General features: G+C 43.6%; 1 protein-coding gene across 1 annotated transcript in view; it reads left to right on the forward strand.

The window, feature by feature from the left end:
* Positions 1 to 19,733, forward strand: part of LOC147109789 (rap guanine nucleotide exchange factor 2-like) — a 94,681-nt gene that overhangs the window by 12,921 nt on the left and 62,027 nt on the right. The window contains exon 7 of the mRNA XM_086002379.1: positions 7,546 to 7,703. Within this exon, the coding sequence (XP_085858505.1) occupies positions 7,546 to 7,703 (158 nt within the window). The remainder of the gene's footprint in view (positions 1 to 7,545; positions 7,704 to 19,733) is intronic.

Genomic DNA, 19,733 nt, shown 5'->3' on the forward strand with positions numbered 1-19,733 from the left:
AAGCTCTCCCAATCCTCAAGCTTACTACTATTCTTCGCAATATTATAAGCCTCTTTTAATCTAATACTGTCCTTAACTTCGTCAGTTAGCCACGGATGAAGTACTTTTCCCGTGGAGTTTTTACTTCTCAATGGAATGTATTTTCATTGAGAATGTTGATGTTTAAATGTTTTCCACTGCTTATCTACCTTCATACCTTTTGATTTAATTTTCCAATCTATCTTAGCCAACTCGCCCCTCATACCTATGTAATTGGCTTTATTTAAGTTTAAGACTCTCGTTTCGGACTGAAGTATTTCACTCTCAAACTCAATGTGAAATTCTATGATATTATGATTACTCTTCCCCAGAGGATCCTTTACTTTGAGATTACCAAATAACCCTGTCTCATATGTAGTGTTTCTGTCAGCCAGCTTTTAAGTCCTCCACTCAATGCATAATCTTTGATGGTTATACATCACTTGTAACTGCTGTTTTAATTTCATATTTAAAATATCTTTAACCCTTACAGGATAAGTTATTTTTAGCGCAAAGTGTACTCCAAAATTTTTGATAGTGCATCAAAAAAAGTGTGAAAAATCAAATTTTTCCAGAGGTGGCACACCCCCAGATTCCCTGCAGAAAATAAATCTTACACCTTCAGCACTTGCAAATGCTTTCCGCAATGTCCAATTTCACCACTGTTGCAAAATACATTTCCATGGAATTATATTTTTTCTGTGCACTAGAAGTGATGAAACTTTTCATCTGCAGCTTAAGTTACAAAAAGCAAGTGTCCCATTGCAATTTCAGTACAATTACTTGTTTTCAGACTTGATTCCCTATAATCAGGGGCTGTTCTTGAATTGTCAGCTTTTCTGAGACAACATAATTTTTTTTGAAACTGATGGCCAGCTTTTGCTGGTTTTCTAGGTTGGCAGAAGTGCAAAGATATCTAATGAGAGGAATGAAAAATAAATTAAGTTGTATGATTCACAACCTCATCACCCATTACCAGCTAGACTCATACAGCAATTGGTAGGGCCCATGAAGATGAATTTGGTGATTGTTAGAATATCTTAAAATAGTCGAAGTATCCCAGCAAGCTTTGGTTAGCATTTTTAGCTCTCTAGCTAATGTACGACCAAAGACCGTTTGGAAAGTAGACAGAATAATAAACACCCAGGTCAAGAAATGGCCAAGACACCATATACCACAGTAAAGGATAAAGATTGGCCTACATACTTAAAAGTACAATAAACAAAACTTGTGGAACAGAATTGGAGGCCGAAAAGATTAGAAGTGGGGTAAACACCTAAATATGCGGCCTCTGCAAACATGCACCTACATATTATGTTGTACGTAGGCACAGCCCAAGGTATCCGATAGTATAAGAACAGAACCTTTCTCCCTCCGACCTGCTCCTCCCACCCTCCACGAGCAGAGCATTATCGGGGTGGTCAGGAGCCTGGAGGGCTGGAGCTGGTCGCTTGAGGCCTTAGGAACCAAAATCTGTTGTTCTCTTGGGGTTTGGAGCACTCTCAGGGTCAGTCGGAAGCCACAGCAATGCAGGCAGCCTAGAGAGCCAAACGTGATTACTCCAGGCCTGGGAACCAGTTTATATTATTTGCATGTCACCTTGTCCATTTAATATAATATTGTAGAACAGTTATATAAAACCTAATACTCTTATTAGTCAATGCAAATAAAGCTTGTTGATTATAAAACTACTCGGGCTAAAAGCTGAGCAGAGTTATTGTCGCTGGACTAACAACCCTTTATTACGACAGTTACTACGGGAAAATCCGCTAACAGTGATCCATTTATATTTTCATGGTGGGTGGCACAATATACCATGAAGGAGAGAAAATGAACATTTTCAAATGGGTAAGGCTGCAGCATTTGGTACCATACTAAAGTACTTTGGTGCCATGCTAATACAAAACAAAACTAAGATCTATACAAATAATGATGCAGTTTAAAATTTCATAATAGAAATAATTAAATTGCATTTCCTACACCTATAAGCAGAGGTGTTAAATATAACAATTGTTCATAGTATCATCACTAAACTGCTCACAAATTTTCATATAATTCACACTTAAAATGTAACATTTACACTCAACATATTAATTTAATCAGGTGTCATTATTTTGTGAAGGTGACACCCTTGTAAAACTGTATTGGCCTCTGTGTCATTTTAGAACAGTGAGATCACTACTAGAATAGTCCAAGCATTTTCAATGGGAATTTTTGAAAATTTATGCTAACAGGTTGAAAGCAAAGGCAAGTCCCTACATACAGAGACAAGAGGACAAAACATTGTCCTTTAAGCTTATGAAGCTAATCTTGTGAATAATTTGGCTGCTTATATAATAATCACACTAATTAAGAGATTTCAGCACTGAGAAAAGCTGAGCTCACCTAGCAATTATTAGGTTATTATGCTATGGAGATGTTCACATAAAATTCCCTCAAAATACAATCGATCATAGATCCTTTTTCTTAAGTACCATTTACTCATCCTTAATTCCAGGGTGAACAAAAAGCAGATTATTTATGGACGCACTATGCACAAGTTGCTACTGAACACAATTCTTTATGAATGAAGGAGAACACAACTCATAATGAATTGTACAGGTCTTTGTCACAAGAACAAATATGCAGTATTACATTTATACAATGTGTATGTGACCTTCATTTCAATTTTAAATTTATCTTTTAAAGTCTTGGTCCAGTATTTTTTTTTTTCTCTCTTGCATAGTACACATCACCACAAAGCAGTGTTCTCAGATACACTATATAAGCATATGATGGTCACTATATGGCGAGGGTGCTTTGCTTCTGAAAGCGACACCACAAAAAAGCTTATTAGATTGGCACAGCTGCGCTTACAGCTAATGTTAGTTGCCATTGAGCTTTAACATTGAGCTTCACTCCTTTCTTAAATATATGGTGGCCTGAGGTGAAGTAGCTCCATGTGAGGTTGTTATCTCATGTCACAGAGTCATAACGGCACATCGAGTCCGTGCCGGCTCTCTGTAGAGCAATCCAGTCAGTCCCATTCCCCCGCTCTATCCCCATAGCCCTGCAAGTTTATTTCCCTCAAGTGCCTATCCAGTCTCCCCTTGAAAACATTGAGGGCTAAAAATTAAGTTGGGCGCCGTTTGGGGCGCCAAGCTCGCCTGGGCGCCGGAATTACCGCTGCGAGCGGAGCCACTTGCGCCATCCCGATATTCAGTTTCTGCGCCCCAAACGGAAGCGGGCCGCTACTCTAGGCTCCCCGCACCCCGCTTGGGGCGCTCACCCTGAATATCGGCGCGCTAAGGGCCGCAGCGCCACACGCTGCGGCACGGCACGCTGCGGTACTGCAGGCCTTCCTCCCACTGTTAAGGGGGAGGTGCCTGCAACAGCGCGATCCCCGATCGCGAGTGCCGGCAAATGAGCCTGGCACCAAGGAGAAGTGCCGGGCTCTCGGGAAACAGCCGGCAATGCCGCGGGGGGGGGGGGGGGGCGTTTAGGAGGCCGGGGACGGAGGTGCTGGCAGGCGGCCGCCGAAAAAGCGGCCGGCCGCACCTCCACCTTAACTAGCGCCACTACCGCCACAGGTAGGCCCTGTGAACCGGTCACGATTTGCGACCGGCGTTAAAGAGGCGGGCGTGACCAAATATGGTCATCGGGGCGGGAGCGGGGTGCTGCGCACACCGATGACGTCATCGGTGGCGGCGCAGCGCTACAGGCTAACGCCGCCATTAGCGCCCCGCTAAATATCGCGGGAGGTGTGGCCAGTGGCGCTAAAGCCTCTGAGTGGCCTCTTTGGGCGCAAACTGGTGGCGCAGCCCACTGAATTTCTAGGCCTAAGTGTCTCCGCTTCCACTACTTCCGTCGGCAGTGAGTTCCAGATCCTCACCACTCGCTACGTAAAAAAGTTTTCCCTCACGTCCCTCCTGTATCTCTTGCCCAAAACCTTAAATCTGTGTCCCCTAGTCCTTGTAACATCAACTAGTGGGAACAGCCTTTCCCCGTCTAGCCTATCCAAACCCATCATAATCTTGTACATCTCTGTCAAATCATCCCTCAATCTCTAATGAAAACAAATCCAGCTTCTCCAACCTGTCCTTGCAGCTAAGATCCCCCATGCCCGGAACCATTCTGGTAAATCTCCTCTTCACCCTCTCAAGGGCCTTCACATCCTTCCTAAAGGATGATGACCAGAACTGGATGCAACACTCCAGTTGTGGCCTAACCAGCGCTTTATAAAGGTTCCGCATAACTTCTCTACTTTTGTACTCATTACCTCAATTTATGAAGCCCATATGCTTTGCTAACCACTCTCTCAATATGTCCTGCCACCTTCAGGGTCCTATGCACATTAACTCGCAGGTCCCTCTGTCCCTGCACACTCTTTAAAACTGTGCCATTAAGTGTATATAGCCTCTCCCTGTTCCTTCTGCCAAAATGCATCACCTCACACTTCTCTGTATTAAATTCCATCTGCCACTTGTCTGCCCATTCTGCTAGCCTTTCTATGTCCTGTTGTAGTCGATTGGTATCATCCTCACTGTTTGCCACACCCCCAAGTTTGGTGTCATCGGCAAATTTAGAAATTCTACTCTGTATTCCAATATCCATGTCATTTATATATATCAAAAAAAGCAGTGGCCGCAGCACTGACCCTTTGGGAACACCACTGTCTACCATCCTCCTGTCTGGAAAACAGCCATTTACCACAACTTGCTGTTTTCTGTCCTTAAGCCAATTCCTTATTCAAGCTGCCACTGACCCACCTATTCAATGAGCCTCAATTTTGTTAACCAGCCTTCTATGTGATACCTTGTCAAATGCCTTCCTAAAATCCATGTGGACAACATCCATTGCATTCCCTTCATCAATCCTACCTGTTACTTCATCAAAAAATTTAATTTGATTCGTCAAACATGATCTGCCTTTTACATATCCATGTTGGCTCTCCTTAATTAGCTGAAACCTATCCAAGTGCCCATTATCTTTTCCTTGATTATTGTTTCTAAAACTTTACTCACCACTGATATTAAACTGACTGGCCTGTAGTTACTAGGATTGTCCTTACACCCTTTCTTGAACAATGGTGTCACATTTGCCACTTTCCGATCCTCAGGCACTTCACCCGCATCTAGGGAAGATTTCAACAGGGCTAAAAATAAACTTACCTTTCTTTAAAGTATTTTAAAATGATAAATCTCTGGAAACATTTTTTTACTTTTACTTTCTTCACCTCTTACCTTGTTAAAAGCAGGCCTTGCGCCTGCTTTTCCAGGCGCAGCTGTTTCAGACTTACCTGGACTGAAGCACTGCTGAAAAAAACGGAAGTTGCAGCTGTACGCGCTGCCTATCCGGTGCAGGCGTTTGACCTGTGAAGACCTTTCTCCTTTGAATGGAAGTTCCAGTTTCCAGCGCATGAGCAGTGCATGCGTAAAACTGGCACTTCCGTTGGCCCTACGGGTGAGTACACATTGCGTACACACCCGTAGGGAACGGAATTTCAGGACCAATCATTGTGTTTCCTTTGAAGTTCTACATTGATTTGCTTTGGAAAATGTTTCTAACTCTCGTATTTCTTCCAAGTTCAAAATGAATGAAAAATATTTTTAAATGAATGCAGTAGAACTTCAGGGTTTGCCTGTATATTTTGCTTTCTTTATTTTCTCAATTTTCTCCTCCATCTCCCTTCCTTCTTTGAAAGTGTCATCGGTCCTCACATTGGCTATTCTTCTTGTGTCAGCCTAAAGAGTGTGACAGGTGGTTTATTAGCCGGAACATCATTGTTCTTATCCGGTGTCCACACATCTGCCCATTTCAGCAAGGGTCACTGAAGAGGTCTTGACAGTGGAAAGTCTGGCTGATTGTTTTTCATCTTGCTAGTCTAGGAACACAGAAGCCAGTTGTCACATTTTTCTGGGAAAACTGCATAAATCTAGGAATTAAAACAATACAACTTAACTGTAGACACAAAGGGAGAGATAGACACTGGGACTTAAACAAAGTTGCCATATGTGCTTTAGATTAGAGATTGTGGATGTATCAATGCAGGAAAAACGAATGAATGTGCTGCTACTAATGACTTTGCAAGTATGAATTAAAAGTTGCTGACAGTTTAAAAGAAGTAGAATCAGATATACCTGCCATAAAAATTTAAACAAACCTCTGGTTCATTTCTAGAGGAATAGAATTCAAAAGTAGGAAAGTTATGTTAAACTTATGTAGAACCTTGGTCAGATCACAATTAGAGTACTGTGCTCAGTTCTGGTCTCCATTTACCAAAAGGGTATAGAGGCACTGAGGAAGGTTCAATAATGATTTCCAAGGATGATACAAGAACTGAGAGGTTATAACTATCAGCAAAGACTGAACCGTCTTGGGACTCTTTTCTCTAGAGAAGGCTGAGAGGTGACCTGATGGGTTTGATTGGGTAGATGTAGAGAAGACGTTTCCACTTGTGGGGGAGTCCAAAACTAGGGGCCAGAAATATAAGATACAGGTACAACACCGGTAATCCGGCACCCAACGGTCCGGCACCTTCAGTGGTCCGGCACGAGGAAGGTCCTGCTGTCACATTACCTCCTTGGGATGGGTCCGGCTCGGGTCCCGGGACCGCCGCTGGGTCAGGATCAGCGCCTGGACTGCGCAGCATCACCGACGGCTCGGCGGAGCGATGGAGCCCAAGCCCGAGCAGCCCGTGGTCGGCGGGGTCGGCGGCGGCACAGGAAGGGCAGCAGTAGGAAGAGGAGGAGCAGGTGGTGGCGGTGTTTGTGGTGACTTTCGACACCTTCAGTGGTTCGGAATTTTCAGTGGTCCGGCACCGGCCTGGTCCCGAGGGTGCCGGATTACCGGTGTTGTACCTGTAATCATCTAAACTTTTGTAAGAAGTCACACAACACCAGGTTATAGTCCAACAGCTTTATTTGAAATCACAAGCTTTCGGAGCGCTGCTCCTTCGTCAGGTGAAGTGGAGAAATGCATAAAGACACAGCTTATATAGTCAGAGAATCATGTCAGATGTTTACAGGTAATCTTTCTGTAAACATCTGACATTATTCTCTGACTATATAAGCTGTGTCTTTATGCATTTCTCTACTTCACCTGACGAAGGAGCAGCGCTCCGAAAGCTTGTGATTTCAAATAAAGCTGTTGGACTATAACCTGGTGTTGTGTGACTTCTTACATTTGTCCACCCCAGTCCAACTCTGGCATCTCCACACCACATCTAAACTTTGTTATTCAGAGGTGATTAGAATGTGGAACTTGCTACCACATGGAGTAGTTGAGCGAATAACATTGATGAATTTAAGGGGAAGCTAGATAAGTACATGAGGAAGAAAGGAATAGAAGGATATGTTGATAGGGTGAGATGAAGTAAGGTGAGAGGAAGCTCGTGTGGAGCATAAACACCGGCTTGGACCTGTTGTGCCAAATGGCCTGTTTCTGTGCTGTAAATACTATGTGATATGTTTTTTTTACATTAGATTTGTGGTTTAAGATTTGCAACATTGATCCATTATTTACTTGTGTTTCTATTGCTTCTTACAGTGATATTGGTATTGGTCAGTCCCAGGATGACCGCATAGTAGGGCTGAAGCAGTCTAGAAATATAGCACCTGCACTGCCTGTAAGCAGCACCTCATCGTCCAGTAATTCTAACCTGCTGCAGTCTCATAATTGCATTCTTGATTTTAACACCACACCAGGTGAGTGTTAGTTTAACTCCAAAATGAGATTACTGCTTGTTGTATCAGTTGGACAGATGTTCCATATGCATTCTCTTATGTTATGAGGGGGAAGAAACCTCGTTCTCACTAAATTTATTCTATGTGGTACATAGAAAGTTATTTCAAATCAATGTTTGTGAATTTGAACATAAGAAGTAGGAGCAGGAGTAGGCCATACGGCCCCTCGGGCCTGCTCCGCCATTCAATAGGATCATGGCTGATCCGAATCTAGACTCACGTCCACTTCCCTGCCCTCTCCCCGTAACCCCTAATTCCCTTATCTGCTAGGAAACTGTCTATCTCCATTTTAAATTTATTTAATGTTGCAGCTTCCGCAGCTCTCTGGGGTAGCAAATTCCATAGATTTACTACCCTCTGAGTGAAGAAGTTTCTCCTCATCTCAGTTTTGAAAGGGCAGCCCCTTATTCTAAGATTATGCCCCCTAGTTCTAATCTCACCCATCAGTGGAAACATCCTCACCGCATCCACCCGATCAAGCCCCCTCACAATCTTATATGTTTCGATAAGATCGCCTCTCATTCTTCTGAACTCCAATGAGTAGAGTCCCAACCTACTCAACCTTTCCTCATACGTCAACCCCCTCATCTCCGGAATCAACCGAGTGAACCTTCTCTGAACCGCCTCGAGAGCAAGTATATCTTTTCTTAAATATGGAAACCAAAACTGCATGCAGTATTCCAGGTGTGGCCTCACCAGTACCCTGTATAACTGCAGCAAGACTTCCCTGTTTTTATACTCCATCCCCCTCGCAATAAAAGCCAAGATTCCATTGGCCTTCCTGATCACCTGCTGCACCTGCATACTAACTTTTTGTGTTTCATGCACCAGGACCCCCAGATCCCTTTGTACTGTAGCACTTTGCAGTTTCTCTCCATTTAGATAATAACTTGCTCTTTGATTTTTTCTGCCAAAGTGCATAACCTCACACTTTCCAACATTATATTGCATCTGCCAAATCTCTGCCCACTCACTTAGCCTGTCTATGTCCTTTTGCAGGTTTTTTATGTCCTCCTCACTCACTGCTTTCCCTCCCATCTTTGTATCGTCGGCAAACTTGGATATGTTGCACTCGGTCCCTTCCTCCAAATCGTTAATATAGATTGTAAAGAGTTGGGGTCCCAGCACTGACCCCTACGGAACACCACTAGTTACTGATTGCCAGCCCGAGAATGAACCATTTATCCCAACTCTTTGTTTTCTGTTAGATAGCCAGTCTTCCACCCATGCCAGTATATTACCCCCAATCCTGTGATTTCTTATCTTGATCAGTAATCTTTTGTGTGGAACCTTGTCAAATGCCTTTTGGAAGTCCAAATACACTACATCCACTGGTTCCCCTTTATCCACCCTGTATGTTACATCCTCAAAGAATTCGAGCACATTTGTCAAACATGACTTCCCCTACAGCAAATTCGGCATTGGAGTAATATTGCAATTTTTTAATACTCTCTTACAATAAAAAATGGGCTATTATAACTGAATGATAATATGATTAACTCTTATCCGTAGGGGAAAAAAATCCCTGAGAGTTGTTAGAATTTAAACACTAATGGGAAAAGTGAGGCACCACATGAACCCAAACGGCTACTTGAATTATTAATGTAATTATTCTACTTCTTTTGACCTTGCCGACCAGTAAATTATAATTCAATTGGCAAAAAAAGAGATTAATAGCCTTGAGACAAAAAATGTATAAATATTTACTGGTAAGTACATCAGAGATATAGATTTAGAGTAACATGTAAACTTTGGTTTTACTGAATCGTGATGTTGCCGCAGGTTAGAATGTTGTGTTCTCACTTCATTTTTGAATCCAGTGTAGACTGATGGGGTTAGAATGATCTCTCTTACCTGTATAGGGTTTAAGTGTTTGAACCTGCGCAGGCTATGCTTAGTGGCTGCAAATCGGCAGCACAAAACATTCAAACTGGGCAAGCTCACTAAAATGGAGAAGTATAAGTAGTATCTGAAATAGAAAAACTCACGCTGGTGCAGTAAAGGGTGTTCTCTTGAATAGGGTTACAACATATTTGGGGCTGATTTCTTTTTTGCTATTTGTTGTAAAATCATAATTGCATTTTTTACACTCTTGTTTACAACTTCACAAATAGTGATGTAAGGGGTGGTGTGTATGGTCAGCTTTGCCTCTGACTCGCTGAGCGGTTTGAATCGCTCCCACTCCCTTGGTTCTAGACTTTGGACTTATTTGGGGGTTGTAATGAAATTGCAACAGACAACTGAGTTGGTGAAAAGAACTTGGATTTTAATTTGAGACAGGAAAATATACAATACAATAATCTTATCACTTTAAAAGGGGGAACACTTCGGAATATACGAGGGAGAATGACAATAGACAAAATACTTCACCCCTCCCAATCCCACTACACTAACTAGGTTGGATTCCAGAGGACCAGGGAAATGCTCACCAAACGACTTTCTTGACAGTTGTAGAGGTTCGCGATTTCGGGGTTCTCTTTAGGTGTGGCGGTTGGGGCCTGCCGTACCCCAGACGTGGTGGAAGACTTCACCTGCGTTGGTTTTTCGGTCTTCGCGTGTCCGCTGATGCGGTCGGGTGTGTATTGGATCTATCGGGTAAGTACCCAATTTCCTTTGGTTAGGTATAGGGTTTAGAGTCTTTTTCAACAAATCTTACCCAGGGGTAAGTCAGGATAGCTTGTAGAGTGGAAACAAACTTGCGAATCTTCGGTTTCTTCCAGGTTGGTTTCTTGTTGGTCGCGGTGGCCCAATATTACCTAGTTGTTGGTAATATTGTTAATTGTTGGTTTCTTGGGGCCCTTGGTTGCCGCGATTCCTTTCTCCTTTCCTCAAGCCTCCGATTCTCCGACTGCTGTGATGATGAGGATGAATGTTCGATGATGCTGGATGAACTGTTTTCTGTTTAAAAGCAGGCTTCAATTATACCATTTGAGGCTTTGCTTATCTGCCGCCAAATCTTCTCTGGCCCATTGTTAATTTTGGCGGGCTCGTTAACTTTAATAGTTTTAAATTCTTTACTGAGTTTCGACTTGGTCCCATCTACATTTAATTGATTTTACACTAGTTTCGGGATTGCTTCGAAATCGGTTTAAGTGTGTGAAATGGTTTTGGATGTTTCTCTGAGTGGTTTAAACTGTTGTTCGATTGTCTTCTCCTGCTGGGGCCAGGGTCCCCTTTGTTGATTAGTGGCATGAACTGTATTATTCATATTCTTGATGGTTCTGTCATTTTGGCGGGGACTGTCCTTCCGTAGGCCTATTGTCTTTATGTATGAATGACTGAGACGGTCCAGAACATTCCCAGACAATCTGGCCTATGCCAAATACTCAAACTGTTTGTTTTACAGTGCCTCATCCCAACTCCTTTGTCGCAGCCTTCCACAGGCCTGGACATGCCTTTTTAAAATAGCCAAAATCCTGGGGTTTTGACTTTAAGCCCCTTTTGGCCCATTATTCTTTTAAACAGTCCAAAAATCTCTTCTTGATTTGGGGGAGTCTGTAGAATTTTGTGAACCTTACAGTGAAGAGAGGAAATCTTCCCCAGTGTTGGAGCAGAACAGAAGAATTTTTACTCTACATCTACCACATGCTATATCTGTAAAGGTTGCTGAATGCCTAATTATTTATTCCCTAGTAATCCAATTTCTCACCTTAAGGAGCTTCAAAAATCTGTTTAGCTAGGTTTTGAATAACTCACCATCATTTTATGCTTCTAACCTGTTAAATTGAAGAAGAAATAAATGATTAATTTCACGTACTAACGAACTGAATTGCTTGCAGTCCAGGGTGAGAAGTGTTTGATGTGACCTTAATAAACGGCCTTTTACTGGGTGGGATGTTAGCACACAGAGTAGACATTCAAGATCTCCATATACAATATCTGTGCTCTAAATGCACCCGCGTCACAACAAAATATAGTCATGTTCTGGAAAGAACCACTTTTCCGTAAAAGTAGATGCATTTGTTGCTTAATGTGCATTTAGTCCAGGAATCCATTCTACACGTTATCCTACTAGATAAGAACACTCTGCTTATTACAGAAACACAGTGACATCACCATGTATTTCTTCTACTTTTGTAGTGTAACTAGTGACCTGCTATTTTATAATACAGAAATCCTTCATGGAATTTTTTTGTGGAAACAAAACCCTAATTCTAGAGTTTGATCAAGGATGTTAAAAATAACATAGAGTGGTGTAAGTTAGAAGTAATTGAAAATAAAATCACTGTTGATAATGAATGTTTTTAAATCTTGAAACATAAATATAGTCAAGTGTCGCTTATCTGCATATCGAATTACCATGTGTTGAATTATACGCATAGCATCCCTTCCTGACAATCCCATTCCTTGCCAGACCTGTAAATGTCTCACTCCTGGCAAATATGCCTCGTCCTCTCGACGTGATCAATGTACTGTATAGAAAGCAAATGATTTACACTGTTTTGTGTTTTCACTTTTCCTCAATTGAATTTCATGAACACATGAATAACCCTGATAATCACTATTTCTGCCATGCCAACTACTGCTTCTGCTGTTTTTAATCTACCATTTCTTATGTAGCTAACAAGCCCAAACCTCCAAACTGATCCTGTTGCTGCTCCATCCAGCTGATTACTTTGGCTGCCCTGCTGACTCCATTAGTATATATGGGGGGAGCAGCAATATGACTGAGCAATATTGACGGAGTATGTTTGGGGAGTTTGTCATATATGAAGTAGTAGGTGCCTGTTCTGTTGAAACTGCTAATGGACTGTCATCCATCTTTTTAAAAAAGTTATTCATGGGATGTGGATGTCGCTGGCAAGGCCAGCATTTATTGCCCATCCCTAATTGCCCTTGAGAAGGTGGTGGTGAGCTGCCTTCTTGAACCGCTGCCGTCCGTGCAGTGAAGGTACTCCCACAGTGTTGTTAGGGAGGGAGTTCCAGCGACGATGAAAGAACAACGATATAATTTTAAGTCAGGATGGTGTGTGACTTGGAGGGGAACTTGCAGGTGTGGTGTTCCCATGCGCCTGCTGCCCTTGTCCTTCTAGGTGGAAGAGGCCGCGGGTTTGGGAAGTGCTGTCGAAGAAGCCTTGGGGCAGTTGCTGCAGCATCTTGTAGATGGTACACACTGCAGCCAAGCCTCTTGAGTGTTGTTGTGCTCATTCAGGCAAGTGGAGAATATTTTATCACACTACTGACTTGTGCCTTGTAGATGGTGGAAAGGCTTTGGGGAATCAGGAGGTGAGACACTCGCTGCAGAATACCTAGCATCTGACTTGCTCTTGTTGCCATGGTATTTATGTGGCTGGTCCAGTTAAGTTTCTGGTCAATGGTGACCCCCAGGATGTTGATGGTGGGGGATTCGGCGATGATAATCCCGTTGAATGTCATGGGGATGTGGCGAGACTCTCTCTTGTTGAAGATGGTCATTGCCTGGCACTTATGTGGCGCGAATGTTACTTGCCACTTATCAGCCCAAGCCTGAATGTTGTCTTGGTCTTGCTGCATGTGAGCATGGACTGCTTCATTATCTGAGGAGCTGCGAATGAAAACAGTATGCAATCATCAGCGAACAACCCACTTCTGAGCTCATGCTGGAGGGAAGGTCATTGATAAAGCAGCTGAAGATGGTTGGGCCTAGGACAATGCCCTGAGGAACTCCTGCAGCGATGTCCTTGGGCTGAGATGATTGGCCTCCAACAACCACAATCATCTTCCTTTGTGCTAGATATGACTCTAGCCAGCAGAGCGATTACCCCCTTATTCCCATTGCCTTCAATTTTACTAGGGCTCCTTGATGCCACACTCGGTCAAATGCTGCCTTAATGTCAAGGGCAGTCACTCTCACCGCACCTCTAGAATTCAGCTCTTTTGTCCATGTTTAGACCAAGGCTGTAGTGAGGTCTGGAGCCGAGTGGTCCTGGTGGAACTCAAACTGAGCATCGGTGAGTAAGGTCCGCTTGATAGCACTGTTGAAGACACCTTACATCACTTTGCTGATGATTGAGGGTAGACTGATGGGGCGGTAATTGACCGGGATGGAATTGTCATGTTTATTGTGGACAGGACATACTTGGGCAATTTTTCACTTTGTCAGGTAGATGCCAGTGTTGTAGCTGTACAGGAACAGGATGCAAGTCATGACATATCTGCACATTTACTGTGAGTTGCTGCGCAGTTCTTTTTACCCATCCTAGCCAAAGACAACTGCTACTGGGAAGCATAATACGACTTCTTTAGTAACTCAGGTACTCATGGCTATCTTCCTCTTACTTATTTTCTAATAACCTTTGATTAATATCTATTAAATTCACCTTATTGATATGTCCATAGCTTACAGAGATGAACAATTTTGGGAGATTACCTGATAACCACATTATTCTCACGTCACAAGGGATGTGAAATAAGCAGAGGAATTGCAGGACTCGATTGGAAAATACTAACACAGACAGATCAGGAAAGGGATCTGGGGTCATAGTAGATTGATCTTTTAAAACATCAAGCCAATATCTGGCTGGTATCAAGAAAACAAATGGTACGTTAAGTTGCAACGTTCCCTATAAGCTGTGCGGCTGCGCAGCTCTCTGTCGTTCCCGCACTGCCCAGGACTGGCTTTTGCAATGTTAAAGTTCAGACATGCGCGAATCTGTGAATCCTGTGCATCCAAAAAATGTTACGGGGAACATTGTTAGGTTGTGTAAATATTTGAATAGAATGTCGATCAAAGGCGATTATGCTGTCACTATGTAGAGTGCGAATCAATTCGCACTTGTGGGAGTATTGTGTGCAGTTCCTGAAGCGTTACTACAGGGAGGATGTAACTGACCTTGAAACGGCGCAGAGTAGAGCTGATTAGGAAATCAGAGATAAAACATCTGCATAAATTTGCAGAACTAGGACTTTTCTTGTTGGCGAGGAGACAACTGAGGATGAATATAGTGAAGGTATTCAAATTAATAAGACTCAGGGATATAGAGGATCAGTTAGGACTGTTTGATTTGGTGCAGGATTGCAGTACAAGAGTGCATTAGTATAAGCTGAAAAAGGGAAGACTCAAGTGAGACGTAAGAAAGCATTACTTAACTGTGAAGATGGTCAGTTTTTGGAATAGCTTACCACGGGAGGTTGTAGGGACAAGTAGGTTTGATCTCTAAGCTCAAATTGGACAAGCATCTTGAAGAGAAATCCATCATTGATTACAACTGCAAGGACAGCAGGAAAACTGATTAAATGGAGCTATGGAGGAGTGGATCACCTACCCTTTACAGACACTGTCCAATTTCCATTCTGTTGTTTTCAATGGAATGAAAATCAAGCGGGTGCTCCAACGGGTGGGTGATCCATCCTGCCAGATTACCACTGGGGCAGTGAAAGCAAAAAATGTCCGCGTGGCTTTTGCTGGTCTTGAGGTTTTCTGTTTCTGAGAGCCCAGATCCCATATTACTGACAAGTGATTTTCTGTTGTATCCCATTCAATTATTTTCAGGTCAGTTCATTTATTTTACAGTAACTAAAAAACAAAATACTGCAAATGCTGGAAATCTGAAATAAAAACAGAAAATGCTAGAAATATTTAGCAGGACAGGCAGCATCTATGTAGAGAGAAACAAAGTTAACGTTTCAGGTCGATAACCTGAAACAATTCTAGCGACAGGTCATCGACCTGAAATGTTAACTTTGTTTCTCTCTCCACAGGTGTTGCCTGACCTGGTAAGTATTTCCATCATTTTCTGCATTTATTTCACATATTTAGGAAATCATACCTGTAAAGTCTGTAGGTATTATGGCGAATTAATACACAGACTACAAGAGTAACTTTAACAGGACTTTACTATTCGAAGGTCACGGCGAATCTGCCCAATAAATCCTGACACAGCACTTATATACCGGTGTGGTCACCGTCGGTATTACAGTATACAGCAGCCAAGATAAAGTAGTGCCACACCTAAAATAGTTCTCTTAAAGGTGTACGGTTACATACAATAGTTCTCTTAAAGGTAGAACTGTTACATACACTACAATCCTCCCTTTTTAGCTTACAACATACTTATTCCCCATTAACATAACATCATAACATATATACAACTTTATGCAAAACAGTTCACAGATTCAGTCTCTCTGGAGGCTTCCTGACTCTGTCCGGATAACGCCTCGGTGGTGTAGTAGTTTTCGGCGGGGTAGTAGGTTCTTCTGGCAAGGTCGATTCGGCTTGAAGGACAGTGTCAGGTTCATCTGATTCCAGTATTACCAGATCGGAGGTAGGTGCTCTGGGTATCTCTGCTTCAACATTAGCCGTGTAAGGTTGTGAAGTAGGTTGGCCCTTTGTGGATGACCCTATGATCTGGTCAACATGGCGCCTTATTATGCTGTCACCAATGTCCACGGTATACATCAGCGGCCCTAGCCTTTTCCCAATAGTTCCAGGCTGCCATTTCTCGGTACGGTAGTCCCGGGCCAAAACTTGTTGACCTACCTGAAAGGATCTAGTTGGCCTTTCATTCATGCCCTGAAATTGCCGGTTCTCTACGTCCCTTCTGACGTTTGGCTTAATCAAATCCAGCCGGCATCTTAGTCTTCTATTGAAAAACATCATGGCGGGAGTTTGGTTTGTGACCGCGTGTGTTGCATTCCTGTACGCCAACAAGAAGTTATCTACCTTATGTTGTAGGTTTATGTCTTCATTACCCATGGCCTTTATGGCCTTCTTGAAGGTCTGGACAAACCTTTCAGCTAATCCATTGGTGGCGGGATGGTATGGGGCTGACGTGTAGTGCTTGACCCCATTGCTTTTTAAGAACTTCCTGAATTCTTCGGACACAAATTGCGGTCCACTATCAGAACAGATCTGTTCCGGCAGCCCATTCCTGGCAAATATGGTCCTTAATACTGTGATGGTTTTTTCCGTGGTGGTGGAGGACATCTTTATTACCTCCGGCCACTTGGAGTGTGCATCCACCGCGATTAAAAACATTGAGTCCATAAATGGACCAGCAAAGTCGATGTGTACCCTTTGCCAAGGAGATGAGGGCCACTCCCATGGATGCAGAGGAGCTTGTGGTGGCGCGTTTTGGACCTTCTGGCATCCTAGACAGCTCTTGGTTATTTCTTCGATGTCTCCATCGATACCTGGCCACCACACAAACGCTCTTGCTAGGTTCTTCATTTTCACTCCACCCAGATGCCCCTCGTGAAGCTCCTTTAGCACTTTATCCTGGAGTTTGGGTGGAATCACCACTCTAGCTCCACACATCAAGGTTCCTCGGCACACTGACAGCTGTTCTTTTCTTTGCGAAAATGCTGGCAGCGTTGGTTCGCCATGTGCTGGCCATCCCTCCACTGTTAAATCGTAGACTCGTGAGAGAGTCGGGTCATTCCTTGTTTCATTTTCGATCATCGAACTTGTTACTGGTAGACATTCCACTATGGATGAGTAGACCATCTCTACCGGGTCCACTGTAGCCGCCTCTTCTACTACTGGCAACGGTAGGCGCGATAACCCATCAGCATTTCCATGCTGTTTGGACCTTTTGTATTCGATGTCATATTGGTGTGCCCCAAGTAACACGGACCACCTCTGTAGCCTTTGCACTGTCATAGTGGAAACGGCCTTGTTAGGATTGAATATGGACACCAACGGCTGGTGGTCTGTCAGTAATGTGAACTTCTTGCCCTGCAGGTAATGATTGAATTTCTTTACTCCCCACACAAGGCTGAGGGCCTCCCTATCTATCTGAGCATAATTTCGCTCAGCGGAGGTCAATGATCGGGACGCAAATGCGACTGGCCTTTCCGAGCCATTTGGTAACTTGTGTGAAAGTACTGCTCCAATTCCATAAGGGGAAGCATCACAAGCTAGACGAAGAGGTAACGTTGGGTTGAAATGAGCCAACACTTCCTCAGAGGTAATCAACGCCTTGCTTCTGCGAAAGGCCTTCTTACAGTCCTCGCTCCACTTCCATGGTACTTCTTTCCGCAACAGGGCATTCAGCGGATGCAGCACCGTGGATAGATTTGGCAGAAACTTGTGGTAATAATTAATCAGCCCCAGAAATGATCTCAACTGTGATACATTTTCCGGAGCGGGGGCCTTCACGACAGCTTCTATCTTGTCAGGTGACTTGTGCAACCCCTCTTGGTCAATGACATGACCGCAGTACGAGATCCGTTTCTGGAAGAACTCACATTTCTGGCGATTAACTCGAAGGCCATATTCCTTCAACCTGGTGAGCACCAGTTTCAAATTTGTGAGGTGTTCCTCCTCGTCTTCTCCCGTAATCAGGATATCGTCCAAGTAACACTGCGTGCTTGGAATACCCTGTAAGACCTGCTCCATGGCCCTCTGCCAAATTGCTGGAGCCGAAGCTACTCCAAAAACCAGTCTGTTATAACGATACAGGCCTCTGTGCGTGTTGATTGTGAGATACTGGCGCGACTCTTCCTCGACTTCCATTTGTAAGTATGCTTGTGCCAGGTCTATCTTGGTGAAGTGTTTCCCGCCAGACAATGAAGCAAAGATATCCTCAATCCGTGGAAGCGGGTATTGTACCGTGTGAAGCACCGGATTAACTGTGATCTTGAAGTCTCCGCAGATGCGGACCTTTCCCGGTCCCCCTGGCTTGTTACTTGATGAAGACTTCATGACGGGAACAATGGGCGTGGCCCACTCACTCCAGTCCACCTTAGACAGTACCCCTGAACGTTCAAGCTCTTCCAGTTCTGCCTCCACAGCAGGTCGTATCGCGTAAGGTACCGATGTGGCTTTGAAAAATTTTGGGCTTGCATGCTCTGCAATCTTGATTTTTGCTTTAATTCCTCTCAGTGTTCCCAGTCCTTGCTGGAATACCTCTTTAGCTTCGTCCAATATTCTGGACAACCGTTCAGGTTTGACATCTTCCTTTCCGGAATCTACCGTCATTGTGTTTAGTGAGTGCCAGTCTATCTTTATTTTCCTGATCCACTCCCGTCCCAGAAGTGGTGGACCTCCCTCGGGCAGCACATACATGTCCATCCCTTGGTGATCTTTGCCCTTGTATCTCACCTTGACTTTTATCTTTCCGATGGGGTATACTTTGTGCCCCGTGTATGTCTGCAATACTATCTCCGTATCCCGTAGGGGAATATGTTTGAATAACTTTTTGTAATCTTGCTTATTCATGACCGTCAACGCCGATCCGGTGTCCACTTCCATCTTCACTTGGACTTTTGCAATCTGTAGTGTGACCCAGATAGTTTGTCGGTCAGCTTCTTTACTCACATTGTGAATCCGCAGACTACCCAGTTCCTTGCTGTTGGAGTCTGAGTCCGAATTCTGTTCATCTGGACTCTTCCCAGTCACCTTATGTACCTTTCTGTACTTCTTCTGCGGTGACTTATTATTGCTGGTCTTCTTTCCTGACCGGCATACCTTAGCTATGTGACCAAGCTTGCCACATTTTCTACATTCCTGGTTTTTAAACCAGCATTGGTTCTGTTCGTGTGTTGTCTTCCCACAACGATAACATTTCGTTGTACCTGAAGTCATTTGATCCACACTGAGTACCGCTGTCTTCCGCTGCATTTCCGCCGTGCCTCTCGCTGCGGCTTCGTGCGATGCTGCAATAAGGACAGCCTTATCAAGTGTAAGATCGTTCTCTTTGAGCAGTCGTTTTTGTGTTCCTTCCTTCGACATCCCGCACACGAACTTGTCTCTCAGTGCCTCTGTCAGATTTACCCCAAACTGACAGTATTTTGCTAGCCTACGCAGTTCAACCAGGTACTCCACGTTGCTTTCCTCTTTTCGTTGCGTTCTCACGTAAAATTTAGATCGTTCCGCTAACATCAGCGGTGCGGGGTTAAAATGATCCTTCAGGACAGCAACAATATTAGCGAAAGACTGATCCGCCGGTTTAGCTGGTGATAGCAGATGCTTCAATAACCCGTATGTCTTCGCACCCATTGAGTTTAGTAAGGTTAGAGCTTTGTCATAATTTGCTATCTTATTGACCTTACAATATATCTCGATGCGTT

The sequence above is a fragment of the Somniosus microcephalus genome, chromosome 12 (assembly GCF_052327205.1).
Source record: "Somniosus microcephalus isolate GS21.2 chromosome 12, FLI_Smic_1.0, whole genome shotgun sequence".
NCBI classification, from domain to species: Eukaryota; Metazoa; Chordata; class Chondrichthyes; order Squaliformes; family Somniosidae; genus Somniosus; species Somniosus microcephalus.